At 30.0% G+C, this 23,033-nt stretch overlaps 1 protein-coding gene across 1 annotated transcript in view; it reads left to right on the top strand.

Annotated features, from left to right (window-relative positions):
• LOC145832725 (E3 ubiquitin-protein ligase HERC2-like) overlaps positions 1 to 23,033 on the top strand; it is a 53,253-nt gene that overhangs the window by 17,222 nt on the left and 12,998 nt on the right. Inside the window, exons 34-74 of the mRNA XM_082940048.1 lie at positions 66 to 141; positions 2,331 to 2,501; positions 3,029 to 3,215; positions 4,439 to 4,537; positions 5,267 to 5,369; positions 5,676 to 5,861; positions 5,923 to 6,007; positions 6,531 to 6,655; positions 6,969 to 7,113; positions 7,195 to 7,351; positions 7,672 to 7,806; positions 8,064 to 8,192; positions 8,953 to 9,179; positions 9,404 to 9,533; positions 9,606 to 9,705; positions 10,380 to 10,471; positions 10,763 to 10,846; positions 11,049 to 11,189; positions 11,575 to 11,652; positions 12,191 to 12,412; positions 12,586 to 12,721; positions 13,089 to 13,276; positions 13,948 to 14,142; positions 14,420 to 14,527; positions 14,677 to 14,877; positions 15,064 to 15,187; positions 15,469 to 15,584; positions 15,725 to 15,874; positions 16,346 to 16,544; positions 17,116 to 17,315; positions 17,562 to 17,686; positions 17,941 to 18,147; positions 18,445 to 18,668; positions 19,150 to 19,244; positions 19,537 to 19,690; positions 19,966 to 20,076; positions 20,133 to 20,223; positions 21,198 to 21,418; positions 21,703 to 21,813; positions 22,497 to 22,585; positions 22,798 to 22,941. Of these exons, the coding sequence (XP_082796174.1) occupies positions 66 to 141; positions 2,331 to 2,501; positions 3,029 to 3,215; positions 4,439 to 4,537; positions 5,267 to 5,369; positions 5,676 to 5,861; positions 5,923 to 6,007; positions 6,531 to 6,655; positions 6,969 to 7,113; positions 7,195 to 7,351; positions 7,672 to 7,806; positions 8,064 to 8,192; positions 8,953 to 9,179; positions 9,404 to 9,533; positions 9,606 to 9,705; positions 10,380 to 10,471; positions 10,763 to 10,846; positions 11,049 to 11,189; positions 11,575 to 11,652; positions 12,191 to 12,412; positions 12,586 to 12,721; positions 13,089 to 13,276; positions 13,948 to 14,142; positions 14,420 to 14,527; positions 14,677 to 14,877; positions 15,064 to 15,187; positions 15,469 to 15,584; positions 15,725 to 15,874; positions 16,346 to 16,544; positions 17,116 to 17,315; positions 17,562 to 17,686; positions 17,941 to 18,147; positions 18,445 to 18,668; positions 19,150 to 19,244; positions 19,537 to 19,690; positions 19,966 to 20,076; positions 20,133 to 20,223; positions 21,198 to 21,418; positions 21,703 to 21,813; positions 22,497 to 22,585; positions 22,798 to 22,941 (5,861 nt within the window). The remainder of the gene's footprint in view (positions 1 to 65; positions 142 to 2,330; positions 2,502 to 3,028; positions 3,216 to 4,438; positions 4,538 to 5,266; positions 5,370 to 5,675; positions 5,862 to 5,922; positions 6,008 to 6,530; positions 6,656 to 6,968; positions 7,114 to 7,194; positions 7,352 to 7,671; positions 7,807 to 8,063; positions 8,193 to 8,952; positions 9,180 to 9,403; positions 9,534 to 9,605; positions 9,706 to 10,379; positions 10,472 to 10,762; positions 10,847 to 11,048; positions 11,190 to 11,574; positions 11,653 to 12,190; positions 12,413 to 12,585; positions 12,722 to 13,088; positions 13,277 to 13,947; positions 14,143 to 14,419; positions 14,528 to 14,676; positions 14,878 to 15,063; positions 15,188 to 15,468; positions 15,585 to 15,724; positions 15,875 to 16,345; positions 16,545 to 17,115; positions 17,316 to 17,561; positions 17,687 to 17,940; positions 18,148 to 18,444; positions 18,669 to 19,149; positions 19,245 to 19,536; positions 19,691 to 19,965; positions 20,077 to 20,132; positions 20,224 to 21,197; positions 21,419 to 21,702; positions 21,814 to 22,496; positions 22,586 to 22,797; positions 22,942 to 23,033) is intronic.

The following is a 23,033-nucleotide window of genomic DNA, read 5'->3' as shown; positions in this document are numbered from 1 at the left end:
AAAAAAATTAAGTTAAAATATAACTATATTTCTTTGATTAAAATAAACTTTTTAATATTTTTCAGATAAAAAGTATCAATCACATTCCATTTCTGAGGTTTCAAGTTTTGGTGAAAACAAGCAAGTGGACAAAAAGGATTCGTTAGTTTATAGAAATATTTTCATATTAAATAAATTTTTATTATTTAAACTTTGTCTACTCCACTTTATTAAGAGTTACAGCTGCTGTAAGAATTGCGGTATGTTCAACTTGAAAAAAACAATTAAGTCATTGTAATTTTGTTTTAAATAAAAAAGTAAAAAACAGGTGGGGATACTGGAGTTTTTAAATACCAATTTAATAAGAAACACATTCTAAGTTTAAAATTTATTCGCATGACGACGTTTCGACTTTCCATTAGTCATTATCAACAAAATACTGTGCAAAAATAACTAAAATTAGTGATAAACAACTAAGTATACAAACATTTTTTAATTGATACACTATATAAAAATTTATAAATTAAGATTATAAATTATAATAAAATAATATTTTACATAAATACTAACAAATTGTTAAACTAATATATATCAAACTAATCAAAAATTCTCAGTTTATGGGTAAAACTCGGTTTAATTAATTGTTTATTTAAAATTGGATTATATCGTTTAATTAGTAGAGCTTCACTTATCAGGGTCTCAAATTTATTTCTACATTCTTTCAAAATTCCAAAATTATTAACAGTTATTTTTTCATTTTTACAAACATTACAATTGCTAATATGGTCCGATACAGATGTTTTGCCTTTTAAATGTTCTTTAATTCTTTCTACTAATGGTCGTGAAGTGAATCCAATATACTGGATACTCTTATCATAAGAGCATTTATACTCATAGACCACGTTTGATTTTAATTCATGGGGTGTCTTATCTTTATTACTGAAGTAATTGCTTACTTTTGTTGTGGTAAAATTACTTTGAAGTCTTCGATGTAATTGTTTAAAAGCTTTTCTAGTTTCTTTTTATACTCGATACTAGGTTTTCCAATATAAGGTACCTTTACAATATTTTTGAAGTCTGAGTTACTTAGTTTTTGCTTAGTGCAGTCTTTATCAATATTAAGAGATCTTTCAATTATGTCATCAACAAATTTCTTTGGATAACCATTTTTAAAGAATTTTTCTTTTAAGTTTGTGATTTCTTGTTTGTAAATGTTATGCATAGAAGCTATAATTCTTGCTCTGTTTACAAACCACAGTATTAGAGCTCTTTTCCATTTAATTGGTGCCACTGCACTAAAATTTAAAATGACATCTGTATCAATTTCTTTTTTGTGTACCTTTGTTGTTATTTCCTCTCTCTTTAGTTTGATGTTAATGTCCAAAAATGGGAGTTCGTTTCCACCTAATTCATAGGTGAAGTTGATAGACTTATGTAGTTTGTTTAACTTTTTGTGGAATTTTTCGAATGAAACATCTTTTCGGAAGATACAGAATATGTCGTCGACATATCGAAGGTATAAAACAGAATTATTTTCATCTTCGGTGTTAAAGAGATTTTTTTCCAATGTTCCCATGAAGTAATTTGCTATAGTAGGCGCTAGTGGGTTTCCCATGCTTACGTCATCTATTTGTGTATATAATTGATTATTATATTGGAACAAACCTCCAGTAACAGACTTTAAAAGATTTAACATGTTTGATTGTGGTATGGTACTATTACGTACTTCACTTGCAATCATCTGTAAAGTTTCATTTAGTGGTACATTAGTAAATAGTGAGACTACGTCAAAGCTAATGCAGTAATCACCGTCTTTCTGTTCATATTTAGAAAGTTTTTCTAAAATCTCTTTGTTGTTTTCTACACAATACTTTTTTGGGATATGATGTTTGATTGTTACATCCAGGTGTTTAGCTAATTTATATGACGGTGTGTTTAGCATTGATACAATAGGTCTCAATGGGTAATCTTTTTTATCATTAATTTTAGTTATTTTTGCACAGTATTTTGTTGATAATGACTAATGGAAAGTCGAAAATTCGTCATGCGAATAAATTTTAAACTTAGAATGTGTTTCTTATTAAATTGGTATTTTAATAAAAAAAAATATATATATAACTATAGAAAGTTGTGATATATATGGAAACGTTGATAGCAACAACATAATTGACATACGATACGGCTTTGTTAAACTTTAAGAAATTGTTCATTTAACTCAAAATTTACTCCTACTATTTAAAGCGCATTTCTGCAAAAACACATCACCCATTTAGAAATGCCCATGTTAGTAAACTGCGTCCCATATTTGCACGCTGTCCACGCTGAACTCTAACTGTTTGCAAACATCGCAGGCGGTTGCACGTGGTGTCGAAGCTCAAACTGGGCACGAGGGTGGTCCGCGGTCCCGATTGGAAGTGGGAGAATCAGGACGACAACGAGGTCGGCGTGATCGTGGGCGAGATCGAGGACGACGGGTGGGTCAGGGTCAAGTGGCAGTCGTCCGGAGTCACCAACTCGTACAGGTTGTTAATTAACCTTGGTCGTTTTATAACAAGTCATTTCGTTTAGTTTTTACCTTTGAGGCGTTAAACCAGGGTTTTCCCTAACTCGTTTTTATAATAGCCCACTTTTTGGCTGAAACCAAAGAAAAAATTCCCTGATCATTAGGTATCTTCCGTTTTACCAGTTAATTACACATTTACTTTTTCACCCCCTTAATTCCACCTTGATAGCCAAAAGTTGCAACTTTTATGAAACCCTGCACTAAATGTATCTGATTTTAAAAAAACTGTTGTTTAAATCATATCTAGTTTTAAGCTATTTTTAAAGGTTAAGTATTTGAACGAAGTATATTAAATTGTCTTTAGTAAATCTTTTTAATATATATATATGTATATATGTATATAAAATGTAAAAAAAAATATATATCATATATTGATACATTCCAAAGACCTTTTTTTCAATTTGTTAATAATAATAAATTTGGTCTGAAAAAGTTAGACTTATCAACAAAGTTAAATTAACGTACAAATAATAGATATTTTTTAAGAATGGGAAAGGAGGGAAAGTACGACTTGAAGCTCGCTGATTTCGGGCAATACGAAGAACCGGAGCCGAGCCTGCCTGACAATGACGTCACAATAGAAACATCATCACGTGACGTAAACGCGATGCATCTATCTGCTGAAAGTTGCGATTTGACGGCAGTCTACTTGATGAGCGGAATGCTGCACCAAGTATTTGAGTTTTATTGTTTACTACTGCTTTATAAATAGAATCTCAATGTTTATCTGTCAACTAAAAGGTTTCGATACAATTTGTGTAGAAAAGACTAATAATATAAGACACAGGTATTTATGACCGTTGTGCATCTAAATAGCTCAAATAAGTAATGAAATAAATAATAGTACGTCGCGGGCTAGATTTCGTTTTTCCCAATCTTAATCTGTAATATATATATATTTACCAGATTATTAATTATATTAATATATATTTCAGTTTTTAATTTATACCAAATTTTTTATGGTATTTAATTCCATTACTGTGCTCGTATTTGCAAAACATTTTAGTGAATTGTTAACTTGTTTCAAATAATTTTTTAAACAATTTTTTAAGCAATTATACCAACAAAAAAAATCTTTCTTTTTTTAAATTATAAGAGTAAATCAATATAAAAATGTATTTATTATTTATTTTTTCGCTCATAAAACTTTTAATTTTGTTTATTTCTTTAATTGTAACAATAGGATTTATCCTATAATGTAAGAAAATGTTCCTAAAAATTTGAGGTCAATAGTTTAAAAAATGAAGGAGAAGATAGATTTTTAGTGAACTTTTAAGAATTTCCAGAAAATGGGCCTTGAAAATTTTTGATTCCATTCAGTTGTATCGGATTTTTTTTACAAAAATGATTATATCTCAAGAATCAATAAATTTTATTTTTCCCCGTAAACTTTATCTTATAGTATATACTCTATGCTTTCAAATAAGAGCCAATTTTAATTATTCTAAAAATAAAATGTTGGACACCCATATGCCCTGAAAAACTCTTTTAAAATATTGCGAAGCTTTGAAGGAATTTTTTTAAATAATAGTTCGCGTTTTATGTCTTTAAAATACACCAAATAAATATATATTTTGATTAAACAAGGTGTGGCTTAATTTTAAAGGTTAAGAAAAGTAAAATATTTGTATTATAATTTTTGAAATATTTAGAAAAACTCTATAATCCGCTTTTAGAAAAAAAGATTGTATTTGAACAAGAACCATTTGTTTAACGCATTTATTTTGTTAAATGTTTTTTTGAGAAAAAAAAATGTTAAGAATAAAATTCCATTAAGTAATTTTTTATAAAATTTTTAATTTGTACTATCCAACAAGAATCATTTTTCAGAATATCTTATAATTGTAGTTTTTGAAATTAAATTTTAGTAAATACTTAATATTATTTTTGTTTCAGGTTATGTTTTTAACTGCAAGTGGTAACTGCTCAAACATAGATGATGTCACGATGAAAAAAGTTTTGACGTTGTTGCAACAAGTTATTGAAAAAACTACAGTAAGTTATTTGTATTTAAAAAATGGAGTTTAGTTTATTTTTCAACTTTCATATAACTTTGTTTGTGTTAAAACTGTTGAAAATATAAATAAAAGCTAATTACTTATTTAGAAATTATATTTTATTTTAATTAATTTATGTAATTGTCATCTGTAGAGTTTCATTTGCAAAGTTTTTAATAATTTTTTCAAAATTAAAACTAAATTCAAAATATCTGTATCGATTTTACAATTAAAAAAAAAGGTTAATTCTCTTTAACATTTTATCTCTCTAAAACCTAAATGCTTTATATGCAGGGTTGTCAAAAAACTTAGAATCCTAGAAAAACCTGGAATTTGAGAAATTAAAAAAAAAATCCTGGAAAATTTTGGAATTTTAGACAATTTTTACATGTTAAGTACTGTAGTGAAATTACAATTTGACCCTAAAAATCTATCATATAGACAACATTTTTTTGTAATCATCAAACATTTTTTTAATTAAAAAACACATAAAAAGTATCTTTACTGTTCCTTTTCAGTGTTGTTATTTAACACAGTTTTTACCTTTAACTTAGTTTTAGATTAGAAATAAACCCAAAAATAATTACTTTTAAAAACCTGGAAGAAACTTTGATAACCTGGAGAAAATTTGCCAAAGTTCAGTGGCAACCCTGTATATGGTAGCTTGTTATTTTCTAAATTTAATTTTCTTTACGTTTAGTCTTTTTAACTCTCTTTAAATAAAAAGCAAGCAAACAACTGGATGAATTTCGAGTTTTTGAGGTTGCTGGCTTCAAACGAAAGTTTTGCTAAACTTCTTGCATCAAAATCGATCATACAACATTGCAAAAGTTAGTATAGTTTCCTGCTATGTTTTTGACTGTTGTTGTTATTGAAAATTATTTAAAAACCAAATTATTCAAATAATAAAAAATCATTTTTATTGAATTTGTAATTAATTACTTCTATCATTTTCTCTGCACTGTAGAAGAATAGAAAAACTAAAGCTTTGATTGAATTTTGAAACGTTAAATATTAAACTAGCTGTTATTGAGGAACATTTTAGCTGAAAATCAGTAAGTATCTTTCCAGTAAGGTTGAAAATGCATCTGATTAAACTCCCAAAAGTAATTTAAAAGATGTGTTTTTAATTACAGGTATGTTATGTCAGCCACCAAATGCGACTCTTTTAAACCAGCAATTGCAATGTGTGAAGTTTTTAGAAGCAATACTAAAACATGTAGAGGATGAAGACATCATAAACGGGTTTATTCATTCCATGTATGACTTCATAAACAAAGTTGTTTTCGCATACATGGATGTTTCAGCAAACACTGATTTAGGTAGACTACATTCAAATTTGTATCCTTTTTTAACGTTGATATATTGTATACGTTTTTACAGACGACTCGAGCAATTATTTGGACGGAGTTTCATTATCATGTTCAACTGAAACAAGCTTGTCGCAAGAAATTGTCCTATTAATTAGGTTTTGATCAAAGTTTTTTTTACTAAGCTTTCAAAGTTTAGCTTTGTTGTTAATTTTTAGTGTTTGTTTATTGACGGTAAGTTTGTTTTAGTATAATTCAAAAACATACTAAAACTGTTTAAGCTGTCATTTTTAATTGTATGATTTCAAGCTGACTTGAAATTCGAAACAGTTTTTACTTATATAGAATTGTTTTGTACTTTAGTATGACTTGAAATTTTAAATTGCATTGTAAGCAGTTTGAAATATATACGAAGATGTTGTGTGATAATGTTATTGTAAGACAAATTTATTGATTTATGAATTTATTCATAAGACTTACAATTAATAAATAATTAATGAGCTACTTTGTTATTATAAGTATTTGAAAATCAAAGTTTACATTTATGGATACATTAAGGCTTAGCTTAATTTACAGACTATATTTAAACAGATAACAAATATGTTATTAGAAGAATATAATACTTAAAAATTAGAACAAAGTGAAAAAACGTTGTGTGCTTAAATTAAACCATTTTAACAGGGGTTTAAGAAAAGCTGAAAAGTGGAAGAAAGCTATTCACTCAATGACAAGATATTCTATTAGAAGATTGAATTTTGATGTCAAGTCTGTTGTTAGCGGAACGTACAACGAAGACATTAAGTCAAGTAGTACCCAATTAGTATCAGATATTATTAACTAAAGTTTTAGTATTATGTGAATGAAGACATACGTATGAAATTAGTTGTATATACCAGTGTATAAATTTTTTCAAGAATAAATTATGGTTTTTTTATAGATTTCATAAGTCATTGGTAGGTAAATAACTTTTGAAAATAAAGTCTGTAAGGTTTTAAATGAAAATTAATTATAGTCAATTAAAAGTTTTATCTTGATTTGAATAATGTTTTTACTACATGCATTATCAAACAAAACACATCAATTAGAGAGTTAAACAAAAATGCTTGCGATTGTTTTCAGGGTGCATAGAAAGCTTGGTGTGTTTGCTTCTACTGAGCAACGTAGACACCAGGTTCAGAGTCGGTGCGCAAGTCAAAAATGACAGCAAGGGGCTGGGCACAGTGTTTTCCATTAACTCAGACTCCACGCTGAATGTTGTTTACGAGTTAGTTAAACAACTTTTGCTTTGTATTGCTTACGTCTTTTTCTTCAGTTGAATGTTCAATTGGAAAATAATCAAATGCAGGTCGGGAGCTTTTCAAACGTCGTACAAAAACTTGGAAGTGAATATAAAGTCTGATGACGCCATACGACTGAGCTCTTTCCTTGACGATTACGACGTCACAATACTTTGTGAACTTCTGTGTTTTGCCCTGCAGGAACATAAAATTGTTGAGAATAAGGTTTGCTTTTCTAAACTAAGTATCTCAGTTGCAGCTTAAAAAACGTTCTCATTAAGCAAAATGTTTTATTTGTTTCTGTTATTTGATTTTTTTATTTAACTGGTTCTAATAAGTTTATTATTTCATAAAGATTTTGTAAACTACAAAAACGTTATTTAAAATCAAAGCTTAATAATTTTTTTTAATTATCCATTTAAGTAAATTCTATATTACAAAAATTGGATCTGTTTTAAATAGTTTTAACAGTTTAGTTTTTAAAAAATTTTTGTTCTACCAAAACATTTGCAACTATTTTTAACAAGTCAATTAATGATATTTAGGAGTCTTGTGGATTGTTGAACTGTGTGATTTATAACTTGCTGGAGTTTTTCCCTTTTGTTTTTACTGATCAAAGCATGCTGCAAAAAATTTTCACCGCAATTGACAAAGCAGATGGAGAAGCTCCACAAAGTCAGGTGTGAATACTTAATTTCTAACACATTTTAGTGTTATATGTTTTGGTTTTAAGAAAACAAATAAAGAGATCTCAACTACTGGAGGAGAAATAATGAATTTATTCTTTCAACAATTTATTTTACAAACTAAGTTTCGGTCAAAGACCTCGTCAGTGCTTAAATAAGTCTAAAAAGATAACACATTTTAGTGTAATAAAAAAACTTCATGTGTAGTCAAGTCACGTAAAAGTGACTGGTAACAAACTGTTTCATCGCAGAGTATAATGAGCGAACTTGTATCGACTGCCGTGCAACCCTCGCCTCTGAAGACCCAGTATTCGCAAGCTGAAGTCATACAGTGCTGCAAAACCCTGCTCAAAACCAAACAGTGTTTCTTTGTCGTTCAGGTTTGGTTTGTTATTGAATTGGTGATTATTATTGTTTAAATTGAATGTCTATCGATTAAGAAGCAAGTTAAAGGTTTATAACATAAAGTAATTTTCAAGTCTTTTTGTATTATTAAGTCTATGTATTAAAAAAAAAAATTATTTTTCTTATAAATTTTACATTTTTTGATTTTTTAAAGATTCTTCCTGACAGAATTTTCTAAATTTTGTAAGAAACATTATCAATTTTGAAAGTTTTAGCTATTTATCTCAGAAGACGTAGGAGAAGATAGATTTTTAGTGAATAGTCTTTTTTAACGGTTTTAGTTTGCGCCTCCCATAAAGAACCTATTGTTGCCACCGACTTTGACCTGCTATATCTTAAAAGTTGTTTTAAGTTTTTTAAATCTGTAAAAAGCATCTTGTAGCTTAGTTAAAAATCTATAAAATAATATCAAATTGTGAAAAAAGTGATTACTCCCCTATGCCCTTAAGTTCATTTGTTTTTTTCTTGATGCTTTAAGTATTAAAGCCTCATTGGCAGTATATTTTTTAGTTTTTACCTTATATAATTATATTTTATGTCATCATCAAGTCAGGCCAACTCAGGCTAGTTATGGGTCACTCAGTCTTTTTGCCTCAAAAAATAGCAGCGCTGTTTTTGGCTCAAAATTGCATCAGATACATGTGTTTTGAAACTTAATTAAAACTATTTTTAACTTTATATATCCATGTCCACCAAACTGTTGAGCAAGTTTTCTAACTATTTGTAATTTTTCAGAAAGGAAAGCTGAGCTCGGGGTTGGCGAAGAAGGCGTCGTCGGGGGAGGTGCAGACGAGATCGTCGACGGAGGAGGAAATCATGCAGAGGAGGAAGGAGAGGAGGAAGCGGCGGATGGACAGGAACGCGGTGGCGGGGTACAACTTCTTCAACCAGCTGCCCAAGAAGCAGGTGGTGAGGAGGAGGAAGACCAAGCTGAAGCGGATGATCGACAGGAAGAAATCGGAGTTGGTTTAAGTGTAGAAATAAGATAACCATGGTGTTTTGAAATTTATTGAGATTTTAGCTATCGTACGGTCTTACTCAAACTTCATTTAATATTTTACTTGTTTTTTCAAGTTAGTACATATGTGTTGATAAAATACAATGGTTGTTAAAACCTTTAAACCTAGTATGTTTTAATGAAAGCGTACAAGTATAAAACTAATAAAAAGTGACAATTTAATCTAAGAGCCACGAGTACGCAGTGGTGTAGAAATGTCGACGTTTCCCCGGAAAACATGGTGCTTTTGAAGGAGATGGGCTTCAAAGCTCGCCACATACAAAGCGCGTACGTTGCCAACAAGCACCAAACTATTGAGGTTATTTTTAATTCACGCTCAACTTACTGGTTTTTAGATAAAGTTTAAATAAATTAAATTAACTTCGAACAGGAAGCCATAACCTGGCTGACGGAGAACTCAGATGATTCGAGCTCTGGGTGGTCTGTGGATGATCAAGCGACCGACACTAATTTGTCTGACATGTTTTCCAGTAAGTTTCACGATGACATCTTTTACAAATGATATAACTAAAGTTTTAAAACTTTGTTTAATACACGATTATAAACATATGCTTGGTGAGCATCGTATTTAAAAAATGAAGACAACATTTCATTTAGTATTTAATAAAAAACGAAAAAACTCTCATAATTGTAAATTTTTATATTATCAGAAACCTGTAATGTTTAAAGAAATAGCACTAGTATTTAAATTAGTAGCAACATACATAAGGTGTTAAATGTAAATTTTTGTCAAAACTCAAGTTTATATTTATAAGCAATATGCTTGATAAATTGTTATAAATGTTGTATACGAAGTTTTAAATTATTAAAAAGAGTATTTAGAAAGATAAAGAGTATTTAAAAATAGACGACTGAATTTAAGATAACAAACATACGTAATACGACCAATTCAAGATGAAATAAACAAATTTCAAACATTGAAGCATGTCAACTACCAATTAATAAAAATAGAGACAACTTAAACATATGATTAAAGTCTTTCTTTGCAACTGTTTTTTTATAGAAATTTGTTATGCAACTAAGTTTAAGAAAAATATAACAATTTATTGGTGTTAGCTGATTAAAGTCACCAACAATCGTTCAAAATTGTTAGTTTGACAAGTTTTGCAATGAGATTTTTCATCTACTTTTAATTTTTCTAAAGCTTGTTCGGAAGAATCAATGGAGTTGCTGTCAGTAACTGGATACGAAAACTTCAAAAATAACTTTATGGTTGAAGACGACTCTAATTCACTAGTAATAAAACCTTTAGTAAAACTTTTTTAAACTAAACTAGCTTAATTTAAAATTAACTCTATTTTAATTTATTTGGTTTAATTTAACTTTAACAAATAAGCACATAATGTTTATGAATCCATACGTACTTAAATTCTAACTATTTTACCTTGACGTTTCAATTTTAATTGCATGACATCTTACAGTTATTTTATTATGTTTAGTGTACAAAAAATATAGTTGCTTGTGGTAAAAAATCTGAAATCGATTGCTTATCTGGTTTGATAAACTTATATTTACATCACTTTATAGGATTCAGATACCGATTTGAATGTAAAACGCATTGATTTTTCGTGTGATGAAGACTACGCCAGCTACATTAGATCAATAATAAAAGTAAACAAATGGTTAAATAGTAATTTACTATAAAAAATGAACAACAAAATATCAAATCATTTCCAAAGTTATTAAAACATTAAGTTTTCATTATAAGTTTTATACAGTAAATTCTTCAAAACATTTAATCTCATTGATAATATAAAAAATATATTTGCTTGCCTGGCTTTCACTAAGGCTGTAAAATTTACATCTGTTGCAGGAAGGTTCTATGGTCCGATGCATCCAAGGTTACGAAGAAGTTGATGAGGGGGATTTTGGGGTGGTTACCAGGCACGATTGCGACGGTCTCCATGACCTCAACGTCCAGGTTGATTGGGTCAACAGAAGGGGACTTTACTGGGTGTGTTTCAAATTTTTTAACTTATTTGTTGCTTTACTTATCTGTTTACAACATCAGTAAACAAAATTTAAGCACAGTTTGCTATTAGTCAATGATAACGACTAATTTTTTTCTAAATATGTTTCATTTATTTATGTTTGTTCGTTTAATTAAAAGATATGGTTTCAGTTGATTTTAAATAATTAAAATTGACAATCAGAAAGTAAAACGTTATGTTATTATAAAAGTAACAAGTTTGCTACAATACAAATAACTTTTTCTTATATATTTTTAGTAAGGATTACAAAAAACTTTTACACCTTACTTAATTGAAATAAAAAGTTTAAAAGTTTTACATACTACATTTAACTATAAAACAATTATATTTACTAAAAAATGATAACAGGTCAAATATGTGAACATTGAAATACTCGAATCAGCTCCCAATAGCCAGCAAAATGAATCCCTTAAAGTTGGCGATGAGGTTTTTGTTTTTAATTGATTAATAGATATGATGTAGTTGTTGTTTAAAACAAAAGTAATAACTAAAGTTGTAATAAATGATAAAAACAATACCTGCATATATTTTTATATTTCTAAAAAACTTTAGAAATATATGTAAGTTTGAGTTTAGTTCTTATTTAATAAAAATTGAGTAGTATCAAAAAATTTTTGAACTTGGCTCTGTTTTAATTACTATTTTTTTTAAATATAAGCCTAACTTATTAAAGATTTTCCACAAAACATTTCTGGGTTGTAAATCATTACATTTTAATTGTGTTTATATAAAAAACGTTTTAGTTTAAACACAGTATTTTCTTTATCTAAAAAAAAAAAAAAGATTCATCACTCTTATTGTAAAATTCAATCAATGTACAATTTTATTATTTTTATTAAATCTACAATTTAGAATATTAAGGCTCAGAACGTACCTTAGGAATTCTTGAAATTTATTTTGATTTAAAACTCATTTTAGTTTTAGGTCAAAAGTATTAACACTAAATGCTAAACTTAAACAAAAGGTCAGGGTCCGACCCACAGTGGGTCTTCCCAGATTTCAATGGGGCGCAGTGAAGCTTGACAGCGTTGGCATGGTTACCGATGTCAGCCAATCACAAGTGAGAGTCAACTTTCCGGAACAACGTGATTGGACGGGAGTGAACGAAGAGCTGGAGGTTGTTTCCCGCCTCACTTGCAACAGTTGCCAAGCAACGCCGATTCAAGGGTCTTGCTACAAGTGTCAGGTGAGTGGAATTTTTGATGTATGTAACTGTAGGAAGCTCTGTCAAAAAATAAATTATAATATTTTGGTGGTTTTCATTTAGTGTTTAGATATAAAAAATATGAAAAATAATTATATTTTTGTTTTGTTAATTCGATGTATTTGGTCATTTTACTTAAAATATTCTTTTTTTAGATTTGTCCCTCATTCACAATGTGCGGGGGTTGTTACGAATCTGGTGCGAAACATGCTACCAAACGACACACTTTTGTAAAAATACAGGGTTCACATGACAATCAGAAAGTTGTGGATCACCCGTCAATATATTATGGTTTGTTTGATAGTTGCTATGATTATGCAGTCATACTTTAAATCACGTTGATTAAACTACTCTAACTTTATTATTCTCACAAAGTTTAGTTTTCTGATGATGTACTAATGTCAATACTATACTACTAATAGTTCTATAAATCTATATGATAAAACACGAGTGTAATAAATTTTTGAATTACTTGACTTATTTTGTTTTAAGTAAAATATTTTGTTTAAATTGTTATTAGTTTATAAAACTATGCTTTTTCTGAATGTAGTTACTGTATGATTTATTGTAGTTCAAATTTAGGATGCAAAAGCAATATGTTTTGTAAATTCTATATACTTTAAACAATTAATTTTCTAATAAATGAATATTTTTATAGAAAACTTCATGGAAGCAGTCAAACGTTTTGAAGCGATGCCAACGTACCAGGAACCGGATATTAACGAGCCATTAGAAACAAGATTACTGTTCGATGGAATGCAGAACACGTGTTTGAAAAGAAAAACTCCGTGCTCTTATCTCATGCAAATAAATCCGCATCACATCATACAACTGCTCACGATCACTGTTCGAATTATTTAAACAATAATTAGCTTTTTTCCTATACAAATTATGTTGCATCTTATACAAAATTATAAGTAAATCATAACTGTTTGCATTGTTGATTTTAGTTTTTGTTTTGATTAGTGAATAAGTATGTTGTAGATATTTGCACAAGTATCTTGTTCAAAATTTCAAAACTATGACTAAATCAGGGTTGCCACTTTACCTGGAAACCTGGAAAAGCCTTGAAAAACCTGGAGTTTGATAATTTAGGTTTAAATAACCTGGAAAAACCTGGAATTTAAGAAATTTTGAAAAAAACCTGGAAAAACCTGGAAATTTGATGAAAAAACCTGGAAAAACCTGGAAATTTTAATAACTTTAACATTTTCAGGTGTAAAGTATTGATTTGTCACAAAAAATATATCATATAATTAAGATTTTTTGTCATAATAAATTTTTTTTATATTAAAATTCACTATTAAAGTAAGTTAACAATATCTTTTCAGTGCTTTTATTCTATTTAACACATTTTCTTAAATAGAAATAAATTTAAAACTAAAAATAGACCCAAAATGTGTACTTTTAAAAACCTGGAAGAAATTTGGAAAACCTGGAAAAAAGTTTGAAAAAATGAGTGGCAACCCTGCTAAATTTATCTTGCACAATGAAGTATCAATAAAATTACGTTATAGATCGAGTCTGAAGATAGTTGTGACGTCACATTAGAGATAGGAAACGAGCCGCCATTACATATGGAAAATGTCGTTAGAGGTGTTAGAGGCATGAGCGAAGTTGTTTTGGTTGAAAATTTGTACAAACATATGACGTTTGTTAAGATATCTTTCTCTATGACATCACAAGCTCATTATACTGAGTCAAATCTTGTGGTATGTTTATTTATATTTGTTGCACAAGTTAAGTAAATATAAAATGTTTTTATTACTAATGTTATTTATTATGCAACGTTGTTAGTTTTTTTAAATTTAAAGTTATGAGCACGATTAAATAACATAATAGATTTAAATTACAAAATGTTAATTAAAGAATAAGAATTTCTCTATTAACTTTAAATTTTAAGTTATAATAAAATTTGACCACTATTGAAATTAAATAAAATTTGAAATATATTTTTTTATCAAAATAACATTTATTTTGTTTTAAAAGAAAATAGTCTCGATGAAAATTGTGACTTCTACAGAAGAAGATATGAGAATGACTATCGACAACTCAGACTTGTATTTAGTTTCTGATCATTCAACTCACGAAAAAAAAGTCAGTGGTCTTAAATATATATTTTAAACGTGCTGCTTTTTCAAAATATTTTTTTTTTCTTTGTATAGTTAAAACCATCAGTAGGTTTTTGAACAAGTTACCAGCGCTGAGACTGCAAGCATATGTATTTTTAAATTGAAACTCTACAGCAAGAAGCGTTCGAGGACACGAGTTATCAGAACTGCAAGTCTCAAGTTTACGTTTGGGGCCTCAACGACAAGTTTCAGCTGGGCGGAATCCACGGTCCAAAGCTCAGAGCCCCTGAGCTCTGCTCGTTTCTTTCGGACTTCGGAGTGAAGCAGATTATTGGCGGCTCGAAATGCATTTTTCTCGTCACCAGCGATGGAGATGTGAATACTTTTTGCTTAACTAGTTGTTTTTATACTTTAAAAAAGGCAAAATAAAGTAAAGCTTCTGTAAGTAGTTTCTGACTTTTTTACCATTAAGTTATTAATGTTATTTTTTTAAACTGCTTTTTGCTTTTTTTCAGTTTTAAAACACATAAGAATAATTTAATAGTTTTTATTTTTTTGCAGGCATATTCATGTGGCGAGTGTACCCATGGTAGACTTGGAATAGGAAAACTTAACGGCTTTATTGAAGTTCCTTCCAAAATAGATTTTAATGGAGATAAGATTGCTAAGATATCTATTCACTCTGGTCAGTTTAGTTTGAGTTTTACTAGATAACCTTCTTCAACATAACTGTTTTCACAGTGATCTTAAAAAGTTATGCTATTTATTATTATTTTTACTTAATTAATCTTTAGAAGGATAAAACTATAGCTAAATATGCTCCAAAGGTTTCCAAAAACAATGTTTAGATAGTGAACTCAAAGTATAAATATACTAATTAAAGAAGACTGAATCGTTTTTTAAACTTTTGTTGAGTTTTTACCACTAGCTTAAAAAATTGGATTTTTTCAACTTTTTTTTATTCAGGGGGTCGCCACGCGATGGCACTAACAACGGAAGGAAGAGTTTATTCTTGGGGCGATGGATCCGATGGTAAATTGGGTCTTGGAACGCGAATAAATGCTGAAAAACCCAAACTTATAGTAAGCTCATCCCTGCCTTACATGAGTATACTTATAGTAATTTGAAACGTGTGCGATGTAACAAAAGTTAATTTTGTACTTCGTTTTTTTAATGAAAAACCTCAAAGTTTCAACAAAATTTATTTATGCTATTTTTACAGCAAGGACTACCGAGCATGGTGATTGATATTTGCAGCGGCGGATCTCACAGCGCCGCCATATGCAACCGGGGAAAGTTGTACACCTGGGGTCACGGTTTGTACGGCAGACTCGGGCACGGCACCAACTTCACGCTGCTTAAACCCAAACAGGTAGTTTAAAGAAGATAACTAATGATGAAATGAATTAATTTCCAAGTTTTTAAACAATTTAAAGTATTTAAAATTTTTTTAGACAGAACAAAGAACTGATTTTTTTTTCTGTGTAGAATAAAGACAAAAATAAACATGCTTTCAAATTTATATTTTTTTGTAGCATTGAAGCTCTTTATCTTATGCTTAAGAAGTAGCTTTAAAGTAATTTATAATTTTGTACACTTACTGATCTATTTAGTATAATTGTCTTATGTTTTGAAATTTTTTTTTGATGTATTTAAATATTAATTATTTCGGATTTACATCCTTTTAAAGTCTGTAAACTTAAGTAAAGTACTTAAGAAATATGTCTGTACAATACTTACAAATAAGTAATTTCATTATTACATATATTAATTTTAATAAAACTTTGTTCAGTTTTTAAAACACAGTATACTTTGATATAATTTTTTCTATTGCTTTCACCAGGTGATGTCGCTGAACCACGAAGTGGTGGTGATGGCCGCTTGCGGCAGCAGAGACTCGCAAACGTTGTGTTTGTGCGAGAGTGGGGCGGTGTACTCGTGGGGCGACGGGGATTTCGGAAAGTTGGGGCGAGGCGGCAGCGAGGGCTGCAACGTTCCCCGCCCCATCGACAAGTTGATCGGGAAAAACATCATCAAAATTTGTAAGGCTTCCGTCTGCTGACTTTATAGTTGTTTTTTGTTGAATATAAAATACTGCTCAATTTACTGAGTAAAGAGCTTATTTAAATAACAACAAATGTGCTAGTTAGCTATTTTACTTGAGACCGTTTTCGGTGACAAAAAATCTGACTATGTCAAACAATCAAGTATGCATTTATAAATATCAAAGTTTTGAATAAGCAACATCTAACCTTTTGTTTGTATTTTCATGCATGAGTAGATATAATTATCTTATAAACAATAATGTTAAAGTTAACTATTTTATTAATTGTTTTCAGACAATGTAACATTTTTTTCCTCACCGAAACCTGTCGCAAATAAAATAACTAAATAGCTAGTCCTCTAACTTTATGAAAATATTTAAAAATTAAAAGAAATTTAAGTGATAAAACAATTATCTTTTAAGATAAATGAACAGTTGAATCATTGTATATTTGAATTTAATCTAACTAATTTTTGTGTATACAAGTCGTTTATATTATTTAATAAATAATAATGGATAGTTTTTTAGTTGCAATCCTCACAAAATTTCAAACCAGCTACTTTACACAGACTGCGGCGCGCAGTTCTCAGTGGCGCTTTCTTCCAGCGGCAGGCTGTGGACGTGGGGAAAAGGGGATTTCCACAGGCTGGGTCACGGCACCGACGCGCACGTGCGGAGGCCCCAGAAAGTCACCGAGCTGCAGAAGGTCCACGTGGTCAGCGTGGCCGTCGGCGCTCTCCACTGCCTCGCCCTTTCCAACGACGGAAAGGTTTGACGTTTTTTTAAACCGAAACTTGTCGGCGGCAATTTATCTTTACTGCAAACTCACTGCAGAACTAAATATGTTGACTTGCACAATGACTGCAGCTGTTTGAAAAATTTGTTGTTGCGTTGTGTTTAGAAACACTTTATTTCTGTCACCAATCCAATAAAAAACTAACTTTAAATTCTGAAAGCTTGTATATATTTTTTATGTTGTTAAAAAAATGCTTCATGGTAATTTAATTTGTACTAGGTGTACGCGTGGGGCGACAACGACCACGGGCAGCAGGGAAATGGGTCGACCGAAGTAAACCCGAAACCCCAAATTGTTGAGGGGCTCAGCAGTATAACAAACATCGCGTGCGGATCATCTCACAGGTTTGCTGCATACAATAATTGATAATTTTCTTCAACTTTTTTGTTGTATAAAATACGTTGTTGTTATAAGTTGCTATTATTTGATATTGCACAGTTTGATGAGTTAGATGATTTTTTTTTTTCTATATTTAGTCTCTTTAAATTATTTTTCTTTGTGAGAATAGTACGTAGTACGACAATAGTTATAATAAGTTGTCGTAAAAGTATAAAGATCTAACAAAATACTGATAATATTGTTAAGATATTTTTACCAGTATTGCTTGGCGGACAAGCAAAATGTCAAGAGTGTCAGAAGTCCGATCAGATGGTGAATCTTCTTCATACAAACCCATCACGTTCAAGAGCGAATTTGATAAACTCGGAAGGTCATGCGTGAATGACCATGTTGATAGCGTGAATACCGTTGTCACGCAGAACAAACGCTCGGTTGCCGTCCCCAAGCTAAACTTAAATAAAGCAAGGTTGTTTAGTTATTTATTTTAATGATACGTTTTCATAGTTTTAAATTAAAAGTTTTTTGTTTTCATAAACTTATTTGCAATAATGAATAGATTAAATTATTTACACTATTCTTTTACTAAAAACCTGTTTTATATCATTTAGTACTTGTTTAGACAAATTATTCATATAATTTCTCGTCGTTCTATGCTTTATGAGTGTGTAGTAAGCATTATACTTTTATGTTAAATACTTACATAAGTAATATTCATGTTTTGCATAAAACTGTTGGTAAATGTTATTGTTTAAGCAACCAACAGGCTGCCATACATTGAGAGCAACAATAATGACGACGTGTCCCGGTTGAGTCTTACCAAACTGGTCCTGACCACTTCCAAGGACACCGGCCACCTTTCCACCGCCCTCAAGCACGCCATGGCGGCCATGCGGACCACCGTGGCCCGCTCACTGGTCTCGTCGGTCGTCCAGTTTCAGCAGAACCACAGCAGCCTCGCGTCGCAAACCGACTACATGAAGCTGTACGGTGAGTTTTCCATATTTTGTATTTTTGTTATAAATTTTCAAATGCTTGTTTAAAAACAATTTTTGCTATTTAAGTAGTTACACGGGGTCCTGACGATCCGTCAAATGAAATGAATGTTTTTATGTAAGAATAACATCGCTACTATAGTCTAGATAACATCTTAATGTTACATTAACCTAGGTATTGTTCAAAGTGTTTGTTATAATTTACTGCACGGTGTAATTAATTCAAATTTCATAACAAAAACACTAAACATGTTAGGACAATTAACACTCTGTTCAACAATCATCAGTAGTTTTGGTAGTCACCGTCCACATAAAAAAGCCTATATTGAAAACAATCTCTTTCAAGCAACAAAAAGTTACCTTTTTTTTCACTCTCTTCTCTTACATAATTAAGAAAGCACTGGAACAGGCATTAGTGCTACAATATCTTTAAAAATAACATGTGAATGTAAAAACTCTAAAATTTTTATTTTCAGATTTATTCAAGCTTTCGGTTGCAAAAAGGCTGAGCAAAGGCAGCTGTCAATATTTCATCCAGCTTTTCAAAAACTACGTCAGGTTCAGTAGGGAGGTTTGTTGTGTTCTATGTTATGAGAAAAGTAAAACTAGTTCAAAAATATCTGACAGCTCAGTAGAAGTTATAAAATTTTCTAACTTTGTTTTTTACTCTATTAATGCATGTTTGTAATTATAAGGTTTTTTAATGAATTTATTTTTTGTACTAACTAGTTTTAAGTACTGTTTTACGTACTTTTAACAAGTTTACAAGGAAATATTTTATCAAGTTTATTAGGAAATAAAAAAATACCCGAGATATGATTAAATTGAGTCAACAGTTTTTATTGATACATTTTTATATACAGAATGCAAGCGTGTATGTTGAGAGGATCATGACCGATATCAAGTGGGCGATAGAAGAGCACACGAGTCAACTTTCTACAAACAAGAGGGTGATAGAACAGAGCAAGCACCCGTACGAGTGCAGCATCACCACTGATGGTTACGTTTCTATTCCTGGTACGTTCTGTTTAGTTTAACATTTATTATAAGCTCTTATTATTACATGTTTATTTGCAAACAGTAAAAGTATTATGTCAAAGAATTACAACTAATTATAAAGAGCCTTATTTTGTTCAACAAAAAGTAGTTTTAAAAAAACAGTAAAAATGAAATTAATAAAAAAAAAATTCAGCCAAAGTTAAATATATTAAGGAATTTATAGAACAAGATTTTTTTGAGATAAGTTTTGTTCTATATATATATATATATTTTTAATATTTGATACTCCACAGAAGCGAAGAGCATAAGAATTGTTTTCGACAGAAGATGCTCAACAGAGCAGTGCAAAGACGAACTGAGAATAATGAACTGCTCCGAAACTGAAGTTTACGCTATCAGATCTGGTTAGTTTGGTTATTTACTGAAATTGTTTGTTGTATTTATGAATATTATGATGCAGGTCGAAGCTGGGAAAATGAATGGAGTTCTGAAGTAATCGTTCCAAACAGCGAATTTTATTGGAAATTTACTTCAAATTCTAAAAATACTGGGTTTGTTGGTTAATAATTAAGATTAAAGTGTTTATAAATAACTACTTCCGCTAGTTTAGATTTTAATTAATTCCTCAAATAAAAAACAAATCAAAAAGTTTTTGTTAAATTTGTTCATAAATATTAAGTTTTATTTATTCTGTAATCTGTTAGTTGTTCTTTTTATTTCAGTTTTGAAAAATAGTTAATTTTCTCGTGCAACTGTTTAAATTACAACAGATAAAATAACAAAAAGTAGTTTTGATTCATCTACGTCTAATTCAGGGTTTCCCCAAACGCTTTTTCATAAACGCCCCCTCGGCAGAACCTTGAAAATTAATCGCCCCAGTTATTTAATATCGCTTCTTAAATATTCAATTACCCCTGCTTTGCTGCCATACTCAGTAAAGCCCGCAATTAAGTAAAATTGACCGAAAAGGAGCGATATTGCCCACTTTAAGAATCCCTGGTCTAATTAGAATCAGTTATTTGTTGAATTTCGGTTATTTAATGCCTATCGTTTTCATCAATGTTATAAACATTGATGAAAACGATAGGCTTTTTTTGTGTGACAATACTAAAACATTTAAAATTAAAAATAGTTCGGACTGTCTTGGTTCTGAGCCAGTCTCATGTTTTTTAATTTTATAAAGCTTAAAGTTTATTAGGAATACAGTTTTTTTACCTGAAATGTGTGAGATTAGTTCTTAAAGCGAAAATCAGCATCTTAGTTTTAATTTATTTTACTCCGCTTTAGTTGGTTTTATTATATGCAGCTTTTAGTTGGCAAGACACAAATGTTTTACAAGTTTGAAAGTTAGTTATGCTGTTTGAACAAAAATTTAACTATTAGTACAACTAGTTGACAGAGTATTCGTACAAGAGCCCACATAGATAATTTTTAATGTTTATACCTGCTTCTGTGCAGTATACACTGATTGATTATAATTTATAGTCTTTGCACTTTTAATAGTTAACAATATTCAAACCGCTAGATGGGGATGGAGATTCACCGCGCAAGCCAGAGAGGCCGGCAGCCGAATCATGAGCGAACCGCCGTCGAACTGCAGCGATCACGTGATAAAACAGAGCGTTTCTATTGGCTGCCTCAAGAAACTGCTGCAAGTGGTCACTGCCGGTTGTGTTGATGTTTGCGTGGAGCAGCGAGCGCAGATGATCCGTTTGCTGGTGGAAGTTGTGCAAAAACCGGGATTCGGTCGGTTTAATGTTGTTTGATAACTTATTTGTTCGTATAAAAAATCTATTATTTACTTATAAGTTTAGAAACAAAAAGCCTTCTTTGTACGATTAAATTTTCCCAAAAATATTTTGCTCGTTTAAAACTTGTATTAATAAACTTTTTGTTGCCTTAAAGAAAATTGTATACCAGAAAACTATGCTGGTTTGAAACTATAAAAAAATATAACTATCACTTTAGGTTTATGTTTCAATTTTCATATTAAGAGTAGGTATGTATAAAATAAGTTATTATGTTTACAGAAGCTGATGAAGTGTTGTGGATTTTACAGCAAATAAACTGGTTTGTTAGTAACAATGGTATGCAAATCAAACAATATCTCGTCAGTACAGGCAATAACGATCTTCTCAAAAGTTGGTAGGCTTTTAATGACATCAAAACTTGAATACTTTTATACTTTTCATGTTACTGTTTTTTAAGTTATGTAAAGTTAAATTTTCGAGTTAAACATGTTATAACAAAACATAACTTTTTCAAAAGTGAACAAAAAAAAAACAGCAAAAACTATTAAATCAATAAATAAAAACTATTTAGTCTAGTTTTTATGTAAGCTATAAACTTAATAAAGTTTTTAATAATAAGATGGTAAAAAAAAAACTTAATTAAAGTAATTCTTTGTTTACTTTTCCTAACAATGTTATATTTATATTTTAGTTGTATTAGATAGTTTTATAATTAAAAAACATGCGCCTCGCTTATGATAAAATACATAACAAACTACATGTAAGGGGTTTTTTAAGTCACGACCTTAAAATAGGGAGAAAAAGTTGAGTTACAAAAAATTTGATATTTGAATTAATTTTATTCTTTTCATTTGAATGAAGTTTATTCTCCAGATCCATATGCATATAAGACGCTTGCTACAAACTTTTTTAAGTTGTAATTAATTCTTTCAATTTAAAAAAAACTACAGTATCAAAACTTTGTAAAGTTAGTATGTCTTATACGATTTTTAAAAATTGTTAATGTGTAGTTGTGTTTTTTCTAATATTTAAACCACCTAGTAGTGTAAAGTTATATAAGTTATTTTTTACAGCTCTAGCAAGTATCGTTCAAACTCAGCATGAGTACGAATCACAGTTTGTTTGGTCGAGAAAGCATTTGCTTCACAGTCCTTTGATGACTGTGAGTTGACCTTTTAATTGTTATCTAAATAACTAGTATTTTAAATTTGAGTTTGTTAAAATACTTGTTATAATAAAACTTAATTATTCTTAATTTTCTGTTATTTAAATCTCAGATTTTCGGGATGTTTCTACTCACATTAAACACCTAATATTGTTGTTGTGTTTGGATTTTTTTTAAATTTATATAAACTTTTTAAAATCATCGAACAGGAGTTGGCAGCAATATCAAGCAAGTTCGAGTTGTTCAGCAGCATGCAAGTGAAAACCGCTTCAGCGCTGCAGCAGTTCTCAACTGTGTACAACACCATAACCGCTTTGTTCGGATACAACAAGTTTCCTCAACATTTTATTAATGTTAGTTTTGTTCATGATACACTGTGTTCGGAAAAAGAGCTGCTTTAAGATTAGTCTGGATTTTAAAAATTTGTTCGATCATATGACTTTTA

The sequence above is a fragment of the Thalia democratica genome, chromosome 3 (assembly GCF_965202585.1).
Source record: "Thalia democratica chromosome 3, ktThaDemo2.hap1.1, whole genome shotgun sequence".
In the NCBI taxonomy this organism is placed as follows: domain Eukaryota; kingdom Metazoa; phylum Chordata; class Thaliacea; order Salpida; family Salpidae; genus Thalia; species Thalia democratica.
This window is presented reverse-complemented; position numbering and strand designations above follow the sequence as displayed.